At 38.1% G+C, this 23221-nt stretch overlaps 1 protein-coding gene across 4 annotated transcripts in view; it reads right to left on the minus strand.

The window, feature by feature from the left end:
* The window catches only part of Marf (Mitochondrial assembly regulatory factor), an 82680-nt gene that overhangs the window by 48298 nt on the left and 11161 nt on the right, over positions 1-23221 (minus strand). For 3 of the 4 annotated variants that reach the window (XM_053781843.2, XM_053781844.2, XM_053781847.2), the window contains exons 2-6: positions 19925-19959; positions 7365-7660; positions 6440-6549; positions 2580-2690; positions 319-618 (exon numbers count right to left, since the gene is read on the minus strand). In XM_053781843.2, coding sequence (XP_053637818.1) covers positions 319-618; positions 2580-2690; positions 6440-6549; positions 7365-7641 — 798 coding nt within the window. In that variant the 5' untranslated portion in view covers positions 7642-7660; positions 19925-19959. The remainder of the gene's footprint in view (positions 1-318; positions 619-2579; positions 2691-6439; positions 6550-7364; positions 7661-19924; positions 19960-23221) is intronic. The other variant, XM_053781845.2, reaches the window with a different exon arrangement.

The following is a 23221-nucleotide window of genomic DNA, read 5'->3' on the forward strand; positions in this document are numbered from 1 at the left end:
ATAGTAAGCTGGAGAAAGCTTTCATCATACAAGTTTGTTCATTAATACATCATGTCTTTAAACTAAATTACTGGAGCATAGTTAACCTGTACATATCTAATACCTTTCTCTTTTTATTTTCATACCTATCATTTCAATATGTTGAAATAATTCATTATCAAATAGTCAATGATATTACGTGATTTTTCAATGATTTTTTAACATACCATCCATCTCCTACCAAGACTGGGGTGAGCCAAAAAAAGGAAACATTCACCATCATTCATTAAATGGATGAATGATAACTTCAAAATTTAATATACTGTATATGGTACTTACCGTGTTCATTAGCGTGGACTCTGAATTTGCAACTAACACGAAGACATCAGCATCCAGGCAGTGTTTGTCGATCCAGTCATCCAAGCTTTCTGATACATCTATGCCAGGAGAATCAACAAGGACAACATCATCCATTAGGAGTGGGCATCGAGTTTTAGGCCAGTGTATACGTACAAGGGTAGAGTCACCAAGCCTATTGTTACATAGTGCATGAGCCAACTGTCCAATGCCTTTTATATTCTGCTTCTCAGAGGATCCTTCAGTGGTAAGGTAAGGCTCATTGGTGTCTATACCTTCAACCTATTAAAAAGATGTTAGAAACTGCTATTTATTAAATGCCAAAATATAAAATTCAGTTTAATGAAACTTTTAAAATATTTTTGGAATAGTAAAAAATATTATAAACAATAGATGCACATGAAGACACTGAAGTATGATGTAACAAAGACTGCCTGTATTAAGCAATGATGCATTTCTGAAACTTATCATAAACAATCTAAATGCTGAAGCATAATTAAAGAAGAGGTGACTGACAGTGCACCACCAGTTATTACTTCAATTACTAAACTATTAGAGTTAATGATGAAATTAAAACACATGTGCAACATCTGGGTATCTTTATTGTAGATATTTCCCAATTCAGTGGCTTTATCAATACAAATTCCAGGACATAACTTGAAGACAGTAAGACTATATACAGAAGATAAGGTAATCAGTCCCTCAACCTTGGAGTAGGTGCGAAGAGCATCGTAGTCGTGGAGATTCTGAAGCAGAAGCAAGGAGCCTGGTGCTTATATACTAACGTCTTGTTGATATTATATACCATTCTTGCACAACTTGTCAGATACTGCATCATCATGGAATCTTGATTCTGAGGACATGTACATAACCTTCACGACTACACCAACTACTACTACAACTAACCCATCTCTTTGGGAAGGACCTACTTCCACTGGGGAATCCCGCCTATCAGTGACTATGCCCTCGTCTGCTACATCTGACGTTAGTATATAAGCGCCAGGCTCCTTGCTTCAGCTTCAGAATCTCCACGACTATGGTGCTCTTCACACCTGCTCCAAGGTTGAGGGACTGATTACCTCATCTTCTATATATAGTCCTACTGTCTTCAAGTTATGTCCTGGAATTTGTATTGATAAAGCCACTGGATGGCGAAACGTCTACAATAAAGATACCCACATGTTGCACATGTGTCTTAATTTCATCTTGTCAGTATTATATACCATTCTTGCACAACTTATTAGAGTTAATGGGTGAAGAACTAATATCAACTTCAGAAAAGAATGCCTCCACTGCCACTTCAGTGGCAGTGGAATTAAATAGAACAAGACAAAGGTTACTAAAGATGCTTTACATGACTTCTACATGAAAAATATACATGTAGTTACAAGCAATGTTGAAGTTGTCCAGTATAATGAGGATAGTATGCAAAATGAGTGAGATAAAAATTAGAAAATTCCACACGCTTCTGCATCAGTGAAGGAATATTAGCCAAAATTTCAATGTTTAATAAAAGGCAAGAACAACCAGGGAAGGTAAAGTTGGCAGGTGGAAGAGATGCAACACAAATTAAAATTAAGAACACAACTGTGTTTAGCAATAAAAAAGCACAAAGGCTAATTTTTGTGACACAGTGGTGATATGATGCTATCCCAAAGTGATTTATATATACATTTACTGTCTACAGAAATACAGTCATATTGTAGTACTGGTTTAAGTTCTATAGTTTTAGCATGCCCAAAATGCTGTGCATAACTATGGGCTTTTGCAAATAAATTTAAACCAGTCTCATTAACACAAATGTATAGAGAGAAAGGCCCTGCTTTAACAGCATTTCACTATTACAGTGGTTTTCAATTATACCCATTCTTCATTTACTCAAGAATTCCTACAATAAATATTTTCACCACTCACTATAAGCTAAGGATGAAAATATTTTAAGCTACATATGTATTTTTTCAGCCTAGCTATATTGCTCACTTAACATGTGATAGTGTAAACAAGTTATCAGGCTTTTATATGCATTTGAGAGTGAAAAAATATTATTCACTTTACAGTGATTTTCTCTTTACAGCAGCAGCCTGGAACCTAACCTGCTGTATAAGAGTGGCCGTACTGTATTCCTAGAAAATAAAAAATTATTGTATTTATATACATGCACATATGAGATATGTGGTTATCTGTATAAAGATTTAAAAAAATACAGGCTGAGATCCCTGTATACAAAAGTGTGTGAATCTAACCTGTAAGAAGCAGTTAGTTGTGTGGCCAATGCCTGAGGGCAGTATCTTCTCACCCATCATGGCATTAATAACGGTGCTCTTTCCATTAGATGTACGGCCAAAAAATGCCACCTAAAAATTAGAAAAAATAAACACAGAACAAACTGGTAACCTGCCACATTAATAATACTAAACAAAGAAAGTAATATTTACTTAATACTTCAAATATTTATTGTAAATCATTTATTCTGAGTACTATACCAAATTGTCAGGATATAAAAATTGTCAAATTCTACAAGTCAAGTTCTAAGATAAAGCAAACACCATCACTTCCAGCAAGCAACCTGACTGCTAACTGCCACCCACTGCTAATCAACATATCATGGTATTTTTTACAGTCATGGCACACAGCATACTGATCTTTATGTGGTGAATGTTACATGCATGATAACAATTTGGCTTGTGTTAAATCATTTCTGTTATATATGCACATCTGAATATTTTTCATTTGCAAAATAAAATTCTACATTATATACAATAATCAACATTATACAGCGGAACCTTGGTTTTCGTATGCCCTGGTTTTCGTAGGATTCGGTTTTTGACAATTTTTTTTTCTTCAAAATTTTGTCCCAGTTTTTGTACATCCGCTTGGTTTTCATAGAGTTGACAATGGTCCACCATACCAAACGCATCTGCCTGCCCAAGCCCACACAAAGCATCTCACGTGTTCTGATTCAGTCTGGCTTTGCTTCTCGTTGAGTGAGCATTACCCCGTGCATTCATCTGAAATATTTCGTAATAATCCATTGTTTTTTGTGCTTGTTCATTGAGTGTGACTACTAAATAAGCCACCATGGGGCCAAAGAAAGTTCCGGGTGCCAGCCCTTTGATAAAGAAGGGGAGAAACACGATAGAATTCAAGAAAGAACTCGTAGCAAAGTACGAAAGTGGCGTACACGTGGCCGATCTAGCCAGGATCTATGGGAAGTCCGCATCAACGATCAGTTCCATCCTGGCGAAGAAAAAAGAAATCAAGAAAACTGATGTTGCGAAAGGGGTAAATGTGCTAACAAAACAGAGATCGCAAACAATCGAAAATGTTGAGAAGTTGCTGTTGGTGTGGATCAACAAAAACGTTAGCGGGATATAGTGTTGTGGAGGTGATAATTTGCGAAAAGGCAAAGCAGTTGCATGCGGATCTCGCAAAGGACATGTGTGCAAAGTGGAATGAGTTGCAAAGTTTTGTGGAGAAATATCACCCTAACAAAGCTGTTGCAAGCCGTGTCTGCAACATGTTCAATGAGAATGCCTTGTCCCATTTTTGGCAAATCTTAAAGACGCCAGAAACAGACCTCTCTGAACAGATTTTTTGTGCGACAGGGGTCCAGTGACTCAAGCTGGTTCTAGTGCCAGTAAAAGACAAAGAAGGGAAGTAACCCCAGATAGGGTCTTGATACCTGAAGTCCTTATGGAGGGGGATTCCCCTTCCAAACAATAACCTCTCCTCCTTCCTCTTTGCCATCTTCCATATACCAACAAGTCTTTTCAATAAAGGTAAAAGTGATGTTAAATGTTCATTTATCCATTTCATTAGTCATTTATATATATTTCTCGTTGTTTTCTTTATGTAAAACTAATTATTCTCTATACAGGTCTCCCTCAACATTCACGTTTTCAGCTTTCGCGGGCTTCACACATTCGCGAATTCCCAACCGCCAAATTCCCAGCCACCAAATTCCCAGCCGCCAAATCATATTCAAGTTTCCCGCCACCTGCGAGTCCATACTACCCTCCCTCCGACCCCCGCAACTGGCAGCCAGCCCTCCCACCACTCAGTGTGGCGAGTGTTTTGTTTGTTCATTATTTGCTATTAAACTACAGTATTGTGTTTACTCTTGAACACAGCAAAGAATCAAACATTTCTGCTACTGCTAATAATAACAATAGTAATAATAATAATAATAATAATAATAATAATAATAATAATAATAATACGGTGGACCCCGGTTAACGATATTTTTTCACTCCAGAAGTATGTTCAGGTGCCAGTACTGACCGAATTTGTTCCCATAAGGAATATTGTGAAGTAGATTAGTCCATTTCAGACCCCCAAACATACACGTACAAACGCACTTACATAATTACACTTACATAATTGGTCGCATTCGGAGGTAATCGTTATGCGGGGGTCCACTGTAATAATAATAATAATAATAATAATAATAATAATAATACGATATAATTGAAGAAGGAAATTGTACAAAAATACGAGTGAGTGGTTTGACACATCGTCAGTGTGGCTTTGTTTACGCTGGAGTGAGCATTAGTCTCCCTGCTCTTCCAAACATTTCACAATAATTCATTGTTTGGTGCTTGTAGATTGAGTGTGACTGGAGTGGTAGAGGTGATAGAGGCAGTGATAGAGGCAGTGGTAGAGGCAGTGGTAGAGGCAGTGGTAGAGGCAGTGGTAGAGGCAGTGGTAGAGGCAGTGGTAGAGGCAGTGGTAGAGGCAGTGGTAGAGGCAGTGGTAGAGGTAGTGGTAGAGGCAGTGGTAGAGGCAGTGGTAGAGGTAGTGGTAGAGGCAGTGGTAGAGGCAGTGGTAGAGGTAGTGGTAGAGGCAGTGGTAGAGGTAGTGGTAGAGGCAGTGGTAGAGGTAGTGGTAGAGGCAGTGGTAGAGGCAGTGGTAGAGGCAGTGGTAGAGGCAGTGGTAGAGGCAGTGGTAGAGGCAGTGATAGAGGCAGCGATAGAGGCAGTGATATTTACTAACATATATGTTATAAATAATAATAGTACATTATGAATAACATTTATTATTATTATTATAAATGTTATTAATATTAACATGTACTATTATTATTCATAACATACGTATATGTTAGTAAATACCACTGCCTCACCCACTGCCTCTATCACTGCCTCAACCGCTGAATTATTGTGAAATGTTTGGAAGAGCAGGGAGACTAATGTTCACTCCAGCATAAACAAAGCCACACTGACGATGTGTCAACCACTCCCTCGTATTTTTGTACAATTTCCTTCTTCAATTATATCGTATTATTATTATTATTATTATTATTATTATTACTATTGTTATTATTAGCAGTAGCAGAAATGTTTGATTCTTTGCTGTGTTCAAGAGTAAACACATGATGTCACCGTCCAATACCTGTTCAAATAGCCATTCCAATATGCAGTCATGAATGTGTTTACATTATTTATACTGTAGTTTAATAGCAAATAATGAACAAACAAAACACTCACCACACTGAGTGGTGGGAGGGCTGGCTGCCAGTTGCGGGGGTCGGAGGGAGGGTAGTAGGGACTCGCATTGGTTGAGGAAGTGGTGGAGGCAGTGGTGGAGTCTGTGGTATTTAATAACATACATGTTATTAAAGCATAACATGTATATATTTAGTACAACTTACGACGTTTTCATGTATTTTATGATTGTTCATGGTTCAACAAGTTAAGCAGTATTGTATTATATTTCCCTACAATATATTGGGGCACCAAACATTCACAGTTTTTCAACATTCGCAAGGCTCTTGATCCCCTAACCCTCGCGAATGTTGAGGGACACCTGTAATATGTATTTTTTGTTAATATTTTTGAGTGTCTGGAATGGATTAATTGGATTAACATTATATCTTATGGGAAATATTGCTTGTTTTCGTACAATTCGGTTTTCGTCAGACTTTCTGGAACAAATTAATCACGAAAACCGAGGTTCCATTGTATGTGACACTTACAGTTAGCAAACACAGAAATCATTAGTTAACTAGTTTGTATAGCTGGTGAGGTAATTATAATTTATCCTAATAGCAAACCAGGGTACATAAAACATATCCATATTATCACCCAGAGACGAATTTACTAACCTTCATGTGGTCTCTTGCCAGAACTTCTTTAATACCTGCCACTTTAGTACTGTAGGACTTGAAGTCATTAAGATCTTTCTCTCCGATAAGGCCTTTGTCATTGTGCACTCCTGTCAGACAATTAACAGAATACCTAAACAATACATACCATGGCCTGGAATAAGCATTAAGTAGTTATATAATTAACTACTTCCAATTTCTTTAAATTAGCATTGATTTTAAAAACAGAATACAATTGTATTTCCTTTCACTCTTACTAAATTAACCCTCTGGCATGACTAACTATTAATTTACTGGCAGCAATAAATCCCCAAAATTTTTCACAATTCCAATGATAATACGTGATTTAATTTTGCATGAAATAGATATCTAAGACCTCTACCAAGAACATGCTTCCCTTACTCTTTCCCCTTAAAATTTAAGACCAAGGAACAACTTCATCAAACTTATATCCCATACTCTAGCTCTCGCTCAAGTCAATTTCCTAATCCACAACTAGCCACCCTTTTAGCAGTGCATACAGATAGTGAAAGTGAAATACAGTAACTGATTAATGCTTACTGCTTTAGATGAACTCAAAATTACGATCGGAGAGAAAAAGTAAGCTAATGCTACTTGTAGCGAACATACTGATATAAAATTCAGTGGTACAGTGTGAATATTATAACTACATTCATGGGGAGTGCAAAACCCATAGGGGTCATACAGAGCCTGGGGAAATGTAAGGCATATTACTGTGCATTACTATATTGCTTCCACACACTACAAACACAAGAACTACACTCAGTAGTGGGGACTGTAATATCTATTTCTTTGTTTTTTTATTCATAATGTTTGCATGTCCATCATTTTATAACCATTTTTTGAACTCAGAATTAAGAAAAAAAGATTAAAACACAAATTACTAGAGCTGCTACCGACTAACCTTCAAGGAAAAGGGTGGCTTCTGCAACATACTCCTCAATCTCCTGATATATATCATTGATCTTCTTTTTGGCTCTCACAAATATCTGCAGGGGTGAGGAGGTTGGTGATTCTCTCAAGTGCCGTGCTCCTATCACTCCTACTAATGAATCCCGCAAAGCCATACCACCTCTTTCCCCCCCTCCTCCATCTCCACTTCCACCTACACCAGATGCCCCCCCAAAGAACATTTCTCCACCATTCAGCATGGAGGTCGACCGGTTAAGCACACTTGACATGGTACACCAACACCCTCAACTGAAACAAAAAAGAAAATAATTGACTAAAATAAAACAAGGAAAAAAGGAAAACGCAATTATGTCATTGAAAAGATTTGGCCTTTGCTCTTGAGTCTCTGACAAGAAAGTATGACAGAAAAAATAATGACAGTTTATTAATATGCTATATAAACCATCTAACAAGATACAGTAATGTTTGTAATATAATTTAATATTGCCCCTTCAGACATGATTTTAAACATGCAGTCTCTTGAACAAGGAAAAAGTTTAAAGAATATGCATGCCTACCAAAGTATTTAAATTTTCATGTACTGTATACCATTTTAAATAATTTTAAAGCAATTTTTGAAAGAAAAAATTCTTCAGCACATCAACTGAAGAATGATGAAGATTATGACAGATTATGAAGTTCTGAAATGTATGAAGTTCTAAGGTATATGATGAACTTCCTCCAGATTTTAACTGATCCAAAAGTGCTAAACATGTTTGGATCACACAGTGCCGAGATTTTAATTATTATTATTATTATTATTATTATAATCAAAAGAAGCGCTAAGCCACAACGGCTATACAGCGCCGAGATTTTAAGAAATGAAAAACCTTGCCATTGAAGCCAAAGAAAATGATGGGCTCTTAATTCAGTGACTGTGCTGAGAGTAGTTGCCCAAGAACAATTCATAAAATCTTCCACTCCAATAGAGGTGACCCAGCTTTTAGGGACATGTTTCCATAACACATTAATTTCAATCAAATATGAGCACCTACACTCTACATCCACAGAAAGAGAGAATATTACTGAGCCTGCATGAAGCAACAGACGAGTGCCATGACTTTGCTTTTATAATTAGCAATGTTCTGCCTGGACAACAACTTTTTGTTGTATTAAGAGATGTATGTATTGTTTTTATACAAGATTCTTTGTAATTTGCTCTAAATAAATTCAAAAAGAAAGAAATACGAGCATCTTAAGTCTTCACAGCACCTACCCTAGACAGACTACACTCAATTATACATCAATCTTCTCAAATAATATTTGTTAGTAACCATTTGCAATTAGTCACTAGGCCTAATAATCATGACTGTCTGAGACTATAAAAGTGTAGAGTGCTCCAATGGATCAGGGAGTACCTGAAAGATAGAAGACAAAGAGTGACAGTAAGAGATGAGGTATCAGAATGAGAGACTGGGGTCCCACAAGGACGAGTACTAGGACTGAGGTACTCTCTCTCTCTCACTCTCTCACTCTCACTCTCTCACTCTCTCTCTCACTCTCTCTCTCACTCTCTCACTCTCACTCTCTCTCTCTCTCTCTCTCTCTCTCTCTCCTCTCTCTCTCCTCTCCCCCTCTCTCTCTCCTCTCTCTCCTCTCTCTCCTCTCCTCTCTCTCTCTCTCTTCCTCTCTCTCTCTCTCTCTCCCTCTCTCTCTCTCTCTCACTCTCTCTCTCTCTCTCTCTCTCTCTCACTCTCTCTCTCTCTCTCTCTCTCTCTCTCTCTCTCTCTCTCTCTCTCTCTCACTCTCTCTCTCTCTCACTCTCTCTCTCTCTCTCTCTCTCTCTCTCTCTCTCTCTCTCCCCTCTCCTCCTCTCCCTCCTCCTCTCTCTCTCTCTCCCTCTCTCTCTCTCCTCTCCCTCCTCCTCTCTCACTCTACTCTCTCTCTCTCACTCTCTCTCCTACCCTCTCTCTCTCTTCCACTTCTCCTCTTCTTCCTCTCTCTCTCTCTCTCCCTCTCCCTCTCTCTCTCTCTCCCTCTCTCTCCCTCTCTCTCTCTTACTCTCTCTCTCTCTCCCCCCCTCTCTTTCTCTCTCTCTCCCCTCTCTTTCTCTTTCCCTCTCCCCTCTCTCTCTCTCCCTCCCTCTCTCTCTCCCTGTGTGTGTGTGTGTGTGTGTACACTCAACTAATTGTAGTTGCGGGGGTCGAGACTTAGCTCCTGGCCCCACCTCTTCACTGAACGCTACTAGGTCCTCTCTCTCTCCCTGTTCCATGAGCTTTATCATACCTCATCTTAAAGCTATGTATGGTTCCTGCTTCCACTACATCACTCACCAGACTGTTCCACTTCCTGACCACTCTATTACTGAAGAAATGCTTCCTAACATCCCTGTGGCTCATCTGAGTTTTCAACTTCCAAGAGTGACCCCTTGTTTCTGTGTCTCCTCTCTGGAACATCTTGTCTGTCCACTTTGTCTATTCCATGCAGTATTTTGTATGTTGTTATCATGTCTCCCCTGACCCTCCTGTCCTCCAGTGTCATCATACCGATTTCCCTTAACCTATTTTCGTAGGCCATTCCCCTTAGCTCTGGAACCAGCCTTGTTGCAAACCTTTGCACTTTCTCTAATTTCTTGATGTGTCTGACCAGGTGTGGGTTCCAAACTGGTGCTGTGTACTCCAGTAAGGCCTAACGTACACAGTTTATAGTCTTGAACGATTCCTTACTGAGGTACTGGAATGCTATTCTCATGTTCGCCAGGCGCCCATATGCTGCAGCAGTTATCTGGTTAATGTGCTTCTGGCGACATACTCGGTATTATACTCATCCCAAGATCTTTCTCCTTGAGTGAGATTTGCATTCTTTGACCGCCTAGCCTATACTCTGTCTGCGGTCTTCTTTGCCCTTCTCCGATCTTCATGACTTTGCATTAGGTGGGGTTAAATTCTAGGAGCCAGTTACTGGACCATGCATCCAGCCTGTGCAGGTCTCTTTGTAGACCTGTCTGATCCGCATCTGATTTAATTCTCCTCATTAACTTCACATCATCTGCAAACAGGGACACTTCTGAGTCTATCCCTTCCTTCATGTCATTCACATATACCAAGAATAGCACTGGTCCCAGGACTGACCCTTGTGGGATCCCGCTCGTCACGGGTGCCCACTGTGATACCTAATCACATACCATGACTTGCTGTTGCCTCCCTGTTAGGTATTCTCTGATCCACTGCAGTGCCCTTCCTGTTATACGTGCCTGATCCTCTAGCTTCTGTACTAATCTCTTGTGAGGAACTGTGTCAAAGGCCTTCTTGCAGTCCAAGAAAATGCAATCAACCCACCCCTCCCTCTCGTGTGCATGCATGTGCGTGCGTGTGCACGCACACCTATTTGTGGCCCTGCCTCTTTGCTGTGTGTACAAGCATATTTATACATGTACGTATGTGTGTTTTTGAAAATAGAGGGCAAATGTTACATAGGAGAGGCCTGGGACATGATTAATAAACAGATGCTGGAATGCCTAGAGTTTATTTTGGATTCTTCTATAAACTGGAATTTAATCAGGGAATGGGTGGGGTTTCAACCCATGGCAAAAGTGTCCTAAAACACACAGGACAGTGTGTTACCAACTTCTGGGCACTTTACAGAATAATTCTGATAGCTGAAAGGGCAGTTTTCTTGTGCTCCATTGATAGAACAGAAAGCATGCTAGCAAAATTGCCATGAAATAGGTCAGTTTGAGTGATGGAATTAGAGTAAAATAGGCCTCAAAGTGGCAAACTTGCATTAGCTTAAAGTGCTCCCTGACCTCCAATTTATGTTTTACACTGTCCTTCAGGGTAATTTCCTTGGCTAAATTATCAACTTTATCATGCAGGGAAGTCATTTAGTCCTACTGCTTTCTGCCTGCACAAATCTGTAAGTTTTCCACAAAATTCTACATTTTTGGTGTCATATTTCTTTAAAAAAAGATTCTCTACCAATTTTTTCTTGAAAATTGCGATCTTTAATCTCTAGGCTTGCAACAGTACATACTGTGCTTTTTTTATGTACTCTGAATCAATAGTAAAACAATCTAATTTCTCATTCTAAACACTTTTTGAAAAATAATATAAGAAAATTTTCTGACAAGATTTCAAGAAAGCATACTAAGCAATTACTTACAGCATTAAAATAGTGAAAGTTTAGAATGATAAACAGCAAAGTACTGTGACCAAGCTTGGATAAAAGAATCCCACTGCACAAATTACTGGTTTTTAAGTAATTACTAATGATATAAATAAAAATACATCATAGCTTCTTATAAATCATGTGTGATGGAAATCTCTTCCTCATGAATATTTTCCTTCTATTTTTTCCTTGACATATAATACCAAAAAGATTCAAGTTACAAGATACCTAACATGTACTATTTAATAAGATGCATGTGTAACTTATGCGAATGATTGAAAGACGTCTAGCCCACCAAGGGTTTTAACAACTTTATACAGAGACAACAGAAAAAGAACATGTACAGTTGAGCCAGTTAAAGTAAAAGTGATAAAAAACACTAGTAATGGGTCACGTATGTTAAACCTAACATGTACTAAATTTATAGATATTTATAATTTTATGTAGACCAAGGCAAAGGGATTGAGCACCTTAAAATTATATCTCTACTAGCAAGCCCCACACATTCTAATTTGACCACTACTACTACTTCACTGCTTCACTACTTATGCCTCACTAGTTCAACTGTAAGTCTATTTTCTCATGTCTTTAATAGTGTGATAAAGTCCCCTGGTGGGCAAAATTTTTCTTAAGTGAGGATATTCTGATGGTTCATATGTGTCTTATTCATCAGCTTCTTGGTATGATCTACATTTTATCTAATTACAAATGCCCAATAATATACCATGGAAGCCAGTCTTATACGAAATACTGTAATAAAAGTTTTCCAGAATCATACTGTCTTTCTCACCACCTGTCAGTTTATGCCCTCATTCAACAATAGGCAAAGTGCAACCAAAATAAATTATAAATAGACAACACAATCATAACCAAAAAAAACAAAATAGAAAACCAATATTGAAAATGCATTATGAGAGCATTGGTGGCCATTGGTACAAAACACGATCCTTTTCTATGTTATATATGAATACTGTCAATAACTGTACATTATAAACTATATTTTAATTAAGAAACTTCTACAAGAAAAGAAAAGATGCACATAAAATTTCATAAATAAGGACTATGCTTTGCTTAGTATGACTTCAAAATGCTACAACCTTCACATGATTAGAATTTAATTACACAATACATGTATACATTATTATTATTATTATTGTTATTATCAAAAAGAAGCGCTAAACCTATTACACAATACAGTTAATCCAATTTATACAAATTTTAATAAAAATGTTAAATTAGAAAAAATATAAGATATACTAATGGTAAGTTTGTGCCTATATTTTCCTATTATATTATTACGTACTTACATTATATACCAACTATATATTGTAATTACATTGCAAAGCCAAGGCAAATTGCACAGTGGCAAAAATGTTGCATGAGGATGACAATGAACCCAGTACATGTATATTGTTAAAATATAACTCAAAACATTTATGACTTCAATAAAGGAACATATACACAAATGTTGTGCAGCAGGAGTCAGGTTTGTTTTAACAACTTGGATAGATTGTACCAGTACATGTATTTGAAAATTTGCATTGTATATGAACCTGAACATGATTTATGACATGTGCACAATGTTTCAAACTAAATGAATTCATATTATGATTCATCTTGAAACATACCCCACAGTTTCAAACAGATCACACCCAGAGTATGAACATACCGAAGTCAGAAAAATTATCCAGAAGCATACACTACAAAGGTTCAGGTATATCACATACCTAATCAGTACAGTATATGAAAAAACTACAGCTCTGGCATCTTAACCTCCAAAAGTTAAGGATAACACATCTAGTTCCAATGTAATGCTATTTATATCTTTGCTTCCGAAATTTGAAATAATCAATATTGTATAAAGGTGTCTATGTTCTAAATCACTACATATAATAAAAATATGTTAGGTTTACCTTGCCAAGATTCCTACTGCATTTTACTTGCAAGGGAGAAAGAAGGTTTATTGTTATGGATGATGCACTACTGATAAAGGAAGTTTGCCAACCACTTGACCGGTAGCATGAGAAGCAGTCACTTATTACTATACAGTACAGTCACTTATTACTATAGTCACTCATTACCATACAGTACAGTCACTTATTACTATACAGTACAGCCACTTAATACTATACAGTACAGTCACTTATTACTATACAGTACAGTCACTTATTACTATACAGTAGTCAATACTATACAGTACAGTCACTCATTACTATACAGTAGTCAATACTATACAGTACAGTCACTTATTACTATACAGTACAGTATTACAGTCCAAAAAAATTTACTGCGTGATGTAACTATTATTAAAATACAATTCAGATATAGAGAAACTTACTGACAACATACCATGCATGTATAAGAGATTTCTTTAATCTTTTTAAGTCTCTATGATGGTTACTACTTATGCTGTTGAATGTCATAATCACGATACGTATATACCTTTGATATACCTTTAATGGATTTCGATATTTTCTTACTCCCACAGCCTAGCCCTGGGCCAGGCTTGCCTGGAGCTTGCCTGGTCAACCATGCTGTTGCTGCTGGCAGTCTGCTGGTTCACATATCCATCACATCCTAGTTGATCTTGCACTTGGCGGAGGTACTAGTTGGGTTTCCTCTTGAAGACTTCTTCACTTGTTCTGACAATATTTCTGACATCTTTTGATATCCTTTGTTAACCCTTTGACTGTCGCAACCCCCAATCCTGAGGTGTCTCCTGGTGTCGCAAAATTTAAAAAAAAAAAAAATTATTTTTTCTTATGAAATGATAGAGAATCTTTTCCCGGTTGTAATGACACCAAAAAAACGAAATTTGATGGAAAACTGACGGAATTATGCTCTCGCGAAGTTAGCGACTGCAGCGATGTTTACAAATCGGCGATTTCGCCAACTTTGAGCCCTATTTTCCGCTAATTCTATTGTTCCAGTCGCCCAAACTCATAGCTATTTCTTTAGAACTCCATTTTTTCTATCGATTGAGTACAAGAAACTGCCCATTTACTGATCTCAACCACCTAATAATGTGGTCAGAAATTTGGAATTTGGCCAATTTCACGAAAACTAAAAAATATGACAATCTCAAAATAAGGTCCAGAATGAACAATGCAGACATTCCTGGCTCTAAAACAACATTTTCTTTGTTCATCATTCACATCTCCAGTCCCCTCTGATATTACTCTTGCTTTCTATTTTGAATTTTTATTCAAACAAAAAATAGAAGACTTACTATTATGCAGACTACTGCAATACTGTAATAATTGTATAAATAACATCAACCCATTCGTGACTGCATATTAGAATGGCTAATTGGACATTTATTGGACAATGGAATCATTTGTTTACTTTTGAACATTGGCAAAAATCAAACATTTCCCCTAATTTGAGCTCCATTTCTAGGTTCTTTTTATAGTAAAATCAATCAAAATCACCTCTATTTCTATAATATGTTTTCCATTCTATCAAATGAGACCAAGAAAATGAGAATACAACCATAAATACTATACGAAAATAGACCACAAAGTTGGCATTTTAATTAAAAAAAACAGTAGGAGTTTTTTTTTTCTCATTATGCACTGCGTGTTCCAGGATTTTTTTTATATGGTGCACACTGACCACACAGACCCATTCTCTCATAGGTGGGCCTACCAGCTTTCTCCTGCTTGATTTGAAGCCGCTAGAATTTATGAGTATATATACGTCAAACACGGTACCTCGTAAGACGTACATATACGGCCGCGACAGTCAAAGGGTTAAATACTCTGGGATCATGAATGTTGATACAGTATTCTCTTACTGTACTTATGATGCCGCTGCTTTTCACAGGATTAATATTACACTTTCTCCAATATCCCTTAGTCCAGCATGTTGATAAGGCAGTTCTTTCCATGTACTACTACATACATATATTACTGTACAAATTACTTATCCCTCCTCTACTCAAGTAAATACATATTTAGAACTCTGAGGCATTTCCCAGTAATTTATATGCTTTATTGGCTCTCTGTGGGTTGTTCCAACTCTGATACCTCTCCTGCCTTAAACAGCATCATCAACACTGAACTTTAAACACGACAGCACAAACAATTTGAACTGTATTACCATTGGCATTATTTCCCTTGTTTTGATTACTCTCTTTATTCAACCCATCATTTTCTTGGCTGTCAAAGCATTTGCATTATTGAGCTCTTTGAAAAAAAGTTTAGCTGACATTATTAGTCCTGGTCCTTCATATGTTCCTTTTGTTCTATCCAGCAATTTTTTTGTATTATTATTGCAGTGTCCCTTTTGATATGTGAAATTTAACATTATACAGGTCCCCCATGGATTCTGAAAGACAATAAAGAATAAATTTCTGCTTTGAGGCAAAAGACCAGGAATTAGCAGAAACATTCCTTAAAAGGGATTCTGTGAAGGGCTCGTGATCAAAGGATTTGCAGTGACTCCCCCTTTCCTTGGATCAAGCTTGATTACATCTCATTCCACAGGCACTAAATGACTCTTACAAGTTTATTACTTCCCCATATATGTATAACATTAAGTGAACACTATTATTACACAGCAATGTGAAAACCATATTGTTTAAGCACTTTTTAAAACAGTACACAATGAAAGGTAGGGTAGGTGTAATTCTTCGATCAAGATCCCTTCACTGGGACACAACATAAGAAATGGAGAAGCACTGCACCAAACCTGCTGACCCATGCAAGGCATGTTCTTCATTAAGTGGAGAAAATGAGGTTAGTGTTTAGTAGGTTAAAGCATCAAAGTGTGTCACCTTTTATTCTATATCTATAATCCTTTTAAGAATGGGGAAGGCAAATTAAGGAATCTTGATTCATGAATTTCAAGTTCAGTACCTTCTATTAAAGGCCAAACCTGATTATCTCCCACACCCCAAACCCTGTATGACCCCTATGGCTTTAGTGCTGTCCCATGAATTTAATAATAATACAAATATAATATAGTCATCTGTGTATCTGTTAAGGAATTCTGGGGCATATCTCCCCATGGCCTGGTGTCAGACAAGGCCTTCTAGGCTAGAAAGGAAATACTACAGGATTAAGAACTATTAAGAAGTACATAGGACAATAAAGGCATAGCATGTTCGTACTGAATGTATGCAGAAATGTGTAAGATTTACATGTCATCTTAAGTGTTCATGTGGCAGAAAAGATCATTGATTCTGCCAAAGTCCAAAAAAATTAACAGGTTACAGCCATTTAATCCAGAATTTATATTTTATAAATTCTATTAAAAGCAGGTGATGTTCATTTTAACCCTTTGACTGTCGAAGGGCCAAATCCTGAAGTTGCTTCTGGTGTCGCAAAATATTCGAAAAAAAAAAAATTATTTTTTCTTATGAAATAATAGAGAATCTTTTCCCGATTGTAAAGACACCAAAAAAACGAAATTTGATGGAAAACTGACGGAATTACGCTCTCGCGAAGTTAGCGACTTCGGCGATATTTAAAAATCGGCAATTTCGCCCACTTTGAGCTCTATTTTCGGCTAATTCCGTTATTCCAGTCAACCAAACTCATAACTATTTCTTCAGAACTCTATTTTTTCTATCGATTGAGTACAAGAAACTGCCCATTTACCGATTTCAACTACCCAATAACATGGTCAGAAATTTGCAATTTGGCCAATTTCACAAAAATTAAAAAATATGACAATTTCAAAATAAGGTCCAGAATGAACAATGCAGACATTCCTGGCTCTAAAATAACATTTTCTTTGTTCATCAGTCATGTCTCCAGGTCCCTGTGATATTACTCTTGCTTTTTATTTTGAAATTTTATTCAAACAAAAAATAGAAGATTTACTGTTATGCAGACTACTGCAATACTGTAATAATTGTAAAAATTACATCAACCCATTCATGACTGCGTATTAGAATGGCTATTTGGACATTTATTGGACAATGACATCATTTGTTCACTTTTGAACATCGGCAAAAATCAAACATTTCCTGTACTTTGTGCTCCATTTCCAGGTTCTTTTTATAGTAAAATTAATCAAAATCACCTCCATTTCTATAATATAGTTTCCATTCTATCAAATGAGACCAAGAAAACGAGAATACAACCACAAATACTATACGAAAATAGACCACAAAGTCGGCATTTTAATTAAAAAAAAACGGTCGGAGTTTTTTTTTTCTCATTATGCACTGCGTGCTCCAGGATTTTTTTTATGTGGTGCACACTGACCACACAGACCCATTCTCTCACATGTGGGCCTACTAGCTTTCTCCTGCCTGATTTGAAGCCGCTAGAATTTATGAGTATATATACGTCAAACACGGTACCTCGCAAACGTATATATACAGCCGCGACAGTCAAAGGGTTAAACAACTCTGATTATAACATGACATCACAAGCTGGTTATAAATATAACTTAAGGTGAGTGATATATAGGGTGTCAAACTTTCACACCAGTTGGCAGACGGATGGATATTTATTTATGGATATATATGAGGGCACTCGACTTTGCATATACAGTGGACCCCCGGTATTCGATATTAATCCGTTCCTGAGAGCTCATCGAATACCGATAATATCGAAAACCGAATCAATTTTCCTCATAAGAAATAATGAAAATCAAATTAATCCGTATCTTATTGTGGCTAGCTGGTCTAGTGGCTAACGCGACGGTCTGGAGTTTTGAGACTCTCTGACCGCGGGTTCAATCCCGGCCGGGGTATGGTTTGTTTGCAATCGTGTCATTACGATTTCGTGAGTCAAATTAATCCGTGCAAGACACCCAAAAGTATGAAAAAAAAAATTTTACTACATGAAATATTAAGTTTAATGCAATAGAATAATTACAATAGCAATAAAATAATTGACACTTACCTTTAATGAAGATCTGGTGATGATTGATGGAATGGAAGGAGGGGAGAGGTGTTAGTGTTTAGAAGGGGAATCCCCTTCCATTATGACTTGAGGTAGCAAGTCCTTTTCCAGGGTTACTTCCCTTCTTCTTTTAATGCCACTAGGACCAGCTTGAGAGTCACTGGACCTCTGTCGCACAACAGATCTGTCCATAGAGCTCTGTACCTCCCGTTCCTTTACGATTTGTCTAAAATGGGCCACAACATTGTCATTGTAATAGTGGTGTTAGGGTGATTTTCATCCATAAAGGTTTGCACTTCAACCCACTGTGCACACATTTCCTTAATTTTTGAAGTAGGCACAATGTATTCCACAACTGGTATAGGCTTCTCAGGGTTAGCCCCAAACCCTTCAAAATCTTTCTTAATTTCCATACTAATTCTCACCCTTTTTACCACAGGGTTGGCACTAGAAGCTTTCTTGGGGCCCATGGTGACTTATTTTGCAGAAACAAGCACCAAACACAGTGATAATATTTATAATATGGAATGTACCGAATGTATCCTTAGATGCGCGCACACTGGCTGGCTTGTAAACACTGGCACACAAGGGGCAGTTCAGGCCACATGTGGACAGGTCTCGTACAAATCGTATCGAATACCGGGTTTTCAATCGAATACCGAGGAATTTTTTTTGCGATATAATGCATCGAATACCGGATTTATCGAATACCGATGCCATCGAATACCGGGAGTCCACTGTACTGTATGTATTTACAATTATGAAATGAAATGGTGTAGCCCTGGTAGTTATTGCAAGGCGGCACACAGAAAAGTACTAGATAAAGATATTTACACTTACAGATACCTCTGTATAACACATTTCAACTACAAGAAGCTTTATCAAGTACATACTTGTGAAAGCCGGCAAAAGTCTTGATAAATATCAGTACTGTTTTTGTTACTGTAAGTAAGTAAGTTTATTCAGGTATACACAAACACAGTTACATAGAATTATCATACATAGCAGCATATGTGTAGAGAACCTAGGATAACCCAAAAAAGTCACTGATGTTGACTTCTTACCCAGCCAAAACGATACAATACTGTTATGTAAGTTAGACTTTTGCAGACTTCCACATCCTTTCTAGAGAAGAGATAGTGCTCACTGTATAATACAGAAACATAAATCACGAATTTATCACACAGCTTATCAAAGTTCTCATGGAGCCACATCCAATATGACTGGCAAGTGTAAATCAGTTAACGTAAGTCAAGTGACTGCAAAACCTTAATAGAGAAAGACGCTTAAATTAGTAAAGGTATATCAAAGGTAGTAAACAAACGGATTTCAAAAATACATCAAAAAAAAAAAATCTGATTCAGATATTGAAGAATAAGAATGAAAAATCCCTGTAAAAATAGTTACAGTACTGTACATGAATAAGACTTGTCTTAATCAAACCAATCTTATAGTTTAATTTAAAGCTAGTGTAAAAAAAATTAATGAAATACATTTTAAAAAAAAGTCATCAGAAATGGAGAGGGAGTACACAGATGCATCATACCTGATGTTTAGGATGCATTCTGTCCTGAGGTGCAGCTGTAAATAATTTTAAACATTAGAAATTATTCTAAATGATTTTTAGTATATTGGTATATATTAACACCCAAATTAAGTTGAAAATTTTCCTTTGAAACTATTAATAAACACTATACTACTGTGACTAAGACTAAGTCAATAAATGTTTAAAAGTAGAGGATTGCAACACCCTACATAACATTTCGTTTCAAAAGATACCACATATCTTTAACATTAATTCCTTATTAATTTAATTTCTTGTGTAGTCTCTAGATGTCTCAGCAGGCCTATATGTTCAACAATAATAGACAGCAGGAGTGTGCATGCTCAGCACCACCTCAGATTTTCCTCTATTCTTACACACCGACTCTCCTCCTCAAAATGTGTGTTTGTTTGCTTTGAAGAGACAAGTTGGAGTGTAAGCATAGATAAGAATCTGAGGTGATACTGAGCATAATTTATTAAACATTTTGTGGTACAGTAATTGATTTCTATGTGAGTTTACTATGCTGTCTTGCTAGTTACTCAAGATACTGTTTTGTCTTTCATCATTTTCAATGATGCAATGTCAATAACAGTACTGAAGATTGTTCTACATTTTTCATAAGGCTTTGTCATGGATTGTAGGTTATTTCTTCAGAGACAAATAACCTGCATGAAGAAATGGTTCAAGTTGCACCAAAACTTTGTCACAGGCTTCAGTCTTCTACATATGGCTTAAATGTGTATTGTTCCAGTCATGGTATTGTGTCTTTTTAGACTCATCTTATCTTATCTTTTACCCATTCATATAAACATCCAACCTATACTGTATTTAAAGATGCCCAAAGTAAATCTCTCATTCAGTTATTGATATAATTAGAGTAAATTGTGTAAATGGATATTACAGGACATATGCCTATATGTACTTCTTCCCATTACATGTAGCTGGTTTAAGGTATTTCTTCCCAATGGCGAGCAGAGATATTCAGGGAGTGAAGGTACGCGGCGGCCGCCTCGCCTCCCACCATAATATTACCCTTCATGGCCTCGTGGCTCCCTTTCCCTTCACAATAATAATGTGTGATTCGCGACCTAGCTGCCAGGGAGTGTGGTCGTGCCTCGTACCTCTCTGCTGACAGTCTAGCAAACTATCGAAGTTGAAGACAAACGGTTGTTGTGAGAGGATCAGCTGTGTCTAGCTAGCTAGAGGGATAATACTGCAGAAGGTGAAGGACACAGATTACCCAGTTTGTCATCGTGTTGCGGCCAGTCATTACACCGCACAAGAACACTCTCACACACACACACATGCACACACGCACACAGGCAGTGTTACTACCGGTAGTTATTAGCAGTAAGAATACTTAGGAAGCTAGGAAGTCCTATCTCAATGTGAACAAGGAAAATGATAATAACCAGCAACAATTAATACGTAAATCCAGAAAGGGCAATAAGTGGAGAGAGTAGCATAATTGGGAAAGATAAATGAGACTAAATTTATGCCTACACGACGGATCTTTCAACCACACCACCTACCCCCCCCAACCCTCCCTCCCTCACACACAAGCACACACACACAAGGGTAGACACTCACACACACACACACATACACATACACACACAAACACACACATACACACACCACACACACACACCACACACACACACACCACACACACCACACACACACACACCACACACACACACACCACACACACACCACACACACACACACCACACACACACGCACATACACACACACACATACACACACACACAGCAAATGTAGTCCCAATCTTTAAAAAAGGAGACAGACATGAAGCATTAAACTACAGACCAGTGTCACTGACATGTATAGTATGCAAAATCATGGAGAAGATTATCAGGAGAAGAGTGGTGGAACACCTAGAAAGGAATGATCTCATCAACAGCAGCCAACATGGTTTCAGGGACGGGAAATCCTGTGTCACAAACCTACTGGAGTTCTATGACATGGTGACAGCAGTAAGACAAGAGAGAGAGGGGTGGGTGGATTGCATTTTCTTGGACTGCAAGAAGGCGTTTGACACAGTTCCACACAAGAGATTGGTGCAAAAACTGGAGGACCAAGCAGGGATAACAGGGAAGGCACTACAATGGATCAGGGAATACTTGTCAGGAAGGCAGCAGCGAGTCATGGTACGTGGCGAGGTGTCAGAGTGGGCACCTGTGACCAGCGGGGTCCCGCAGGGGTCAGTCCTAGGACCAGTGCTGTTTCTGGTATTTGTGAACGACATGACGGAAGGAATAGACTCTGAGGTGTCCCTGTTTGCAGATGACGTGAAGTTGATGAGAAGAATTCACTCGATCGAAGACCAGGCAGAACTACAAAGGGATCTGGACAGGCTGCAGACCTGGTCCAGCAATTGGCTCCTGGAGTTCAATCCCACCAAGTGCAAAGTCATGAAGATTGGGGAAGGGCAAAGAAGGCCGCAGACGGAGTACAGTCTAGGGGTCAGAGACTACAAACCTCACTCAAGGAAAAAGATCTTGGGGTGAGTATAACACCAGGCACATCTCCTGAAGCGCACATCAACCAAATAACTGCTGCAGCATATGGGCGCCTAGCAAACCTCAGAACAGCATTCCGACATCTTAATAAGGAATCATTCAGGACCCTGTACACCGTGTACGTTAGGCCCATATTGGAGTATGCGGCACCAGTTTGGAACCCACACCTAGCCAAGCACGTGAAGAAACTAGAGAAAGTGCAAAGGTTTGCAACAAGACTAGTCCCAGAGCTAAGAGGTATGTCCTACGAGGAGAGGTTAAGGGAAATCAACCTGACGACACTGGAGGACAGGAGAGATAGGGGGACATGATAACGACATACAAAATACTGAGAGGAATTGACAAGGTGGACAAAGACAGGATGTTCCAGAGATTGGACACAGTAACAAGGGGACACAGTTGGAAGCTGAAGACACAGATGAATCACAGGGATGTTAGGAAGTATTTCTTCAGCCACAGAGTAGTCAGTAAGTGGAATAGTTTGGGAAGTGATGTAGTGGAGGCCGGATCCATACATAGCTTTAAGCAGAGGTATGATAAAGCTCACGGCTCAGGGAGAGTGACCTAGTAGCGATCAGTGAAGAGGCGGGGCCAGGAGCTCGGACTCGACCCCCGCAACCTCAACTAGGTGAGTACACACACACACACACACACACACACACACACACACACACACACACACACATACACACACACATACACACACACATACACACACACCCCCTCCACCACTTGACACAAACACGTACCC

The sequence above is a fragment of the Cherax quadricarinatus genome, chromosome 30, assembly GCF_038502225.1.
Source record: "Cherax quadricarinatus isolate ZL_2023a chromosome 30, ASM3850222v1, whole genome shotgun sequence".
Classification (NCBI taxonomy): Eukaryota; Metazoa; Arthropoda; class Malacostraca; order Decapoda; family Parastacidae; genus Cherax; species Cherax quadricarinatus.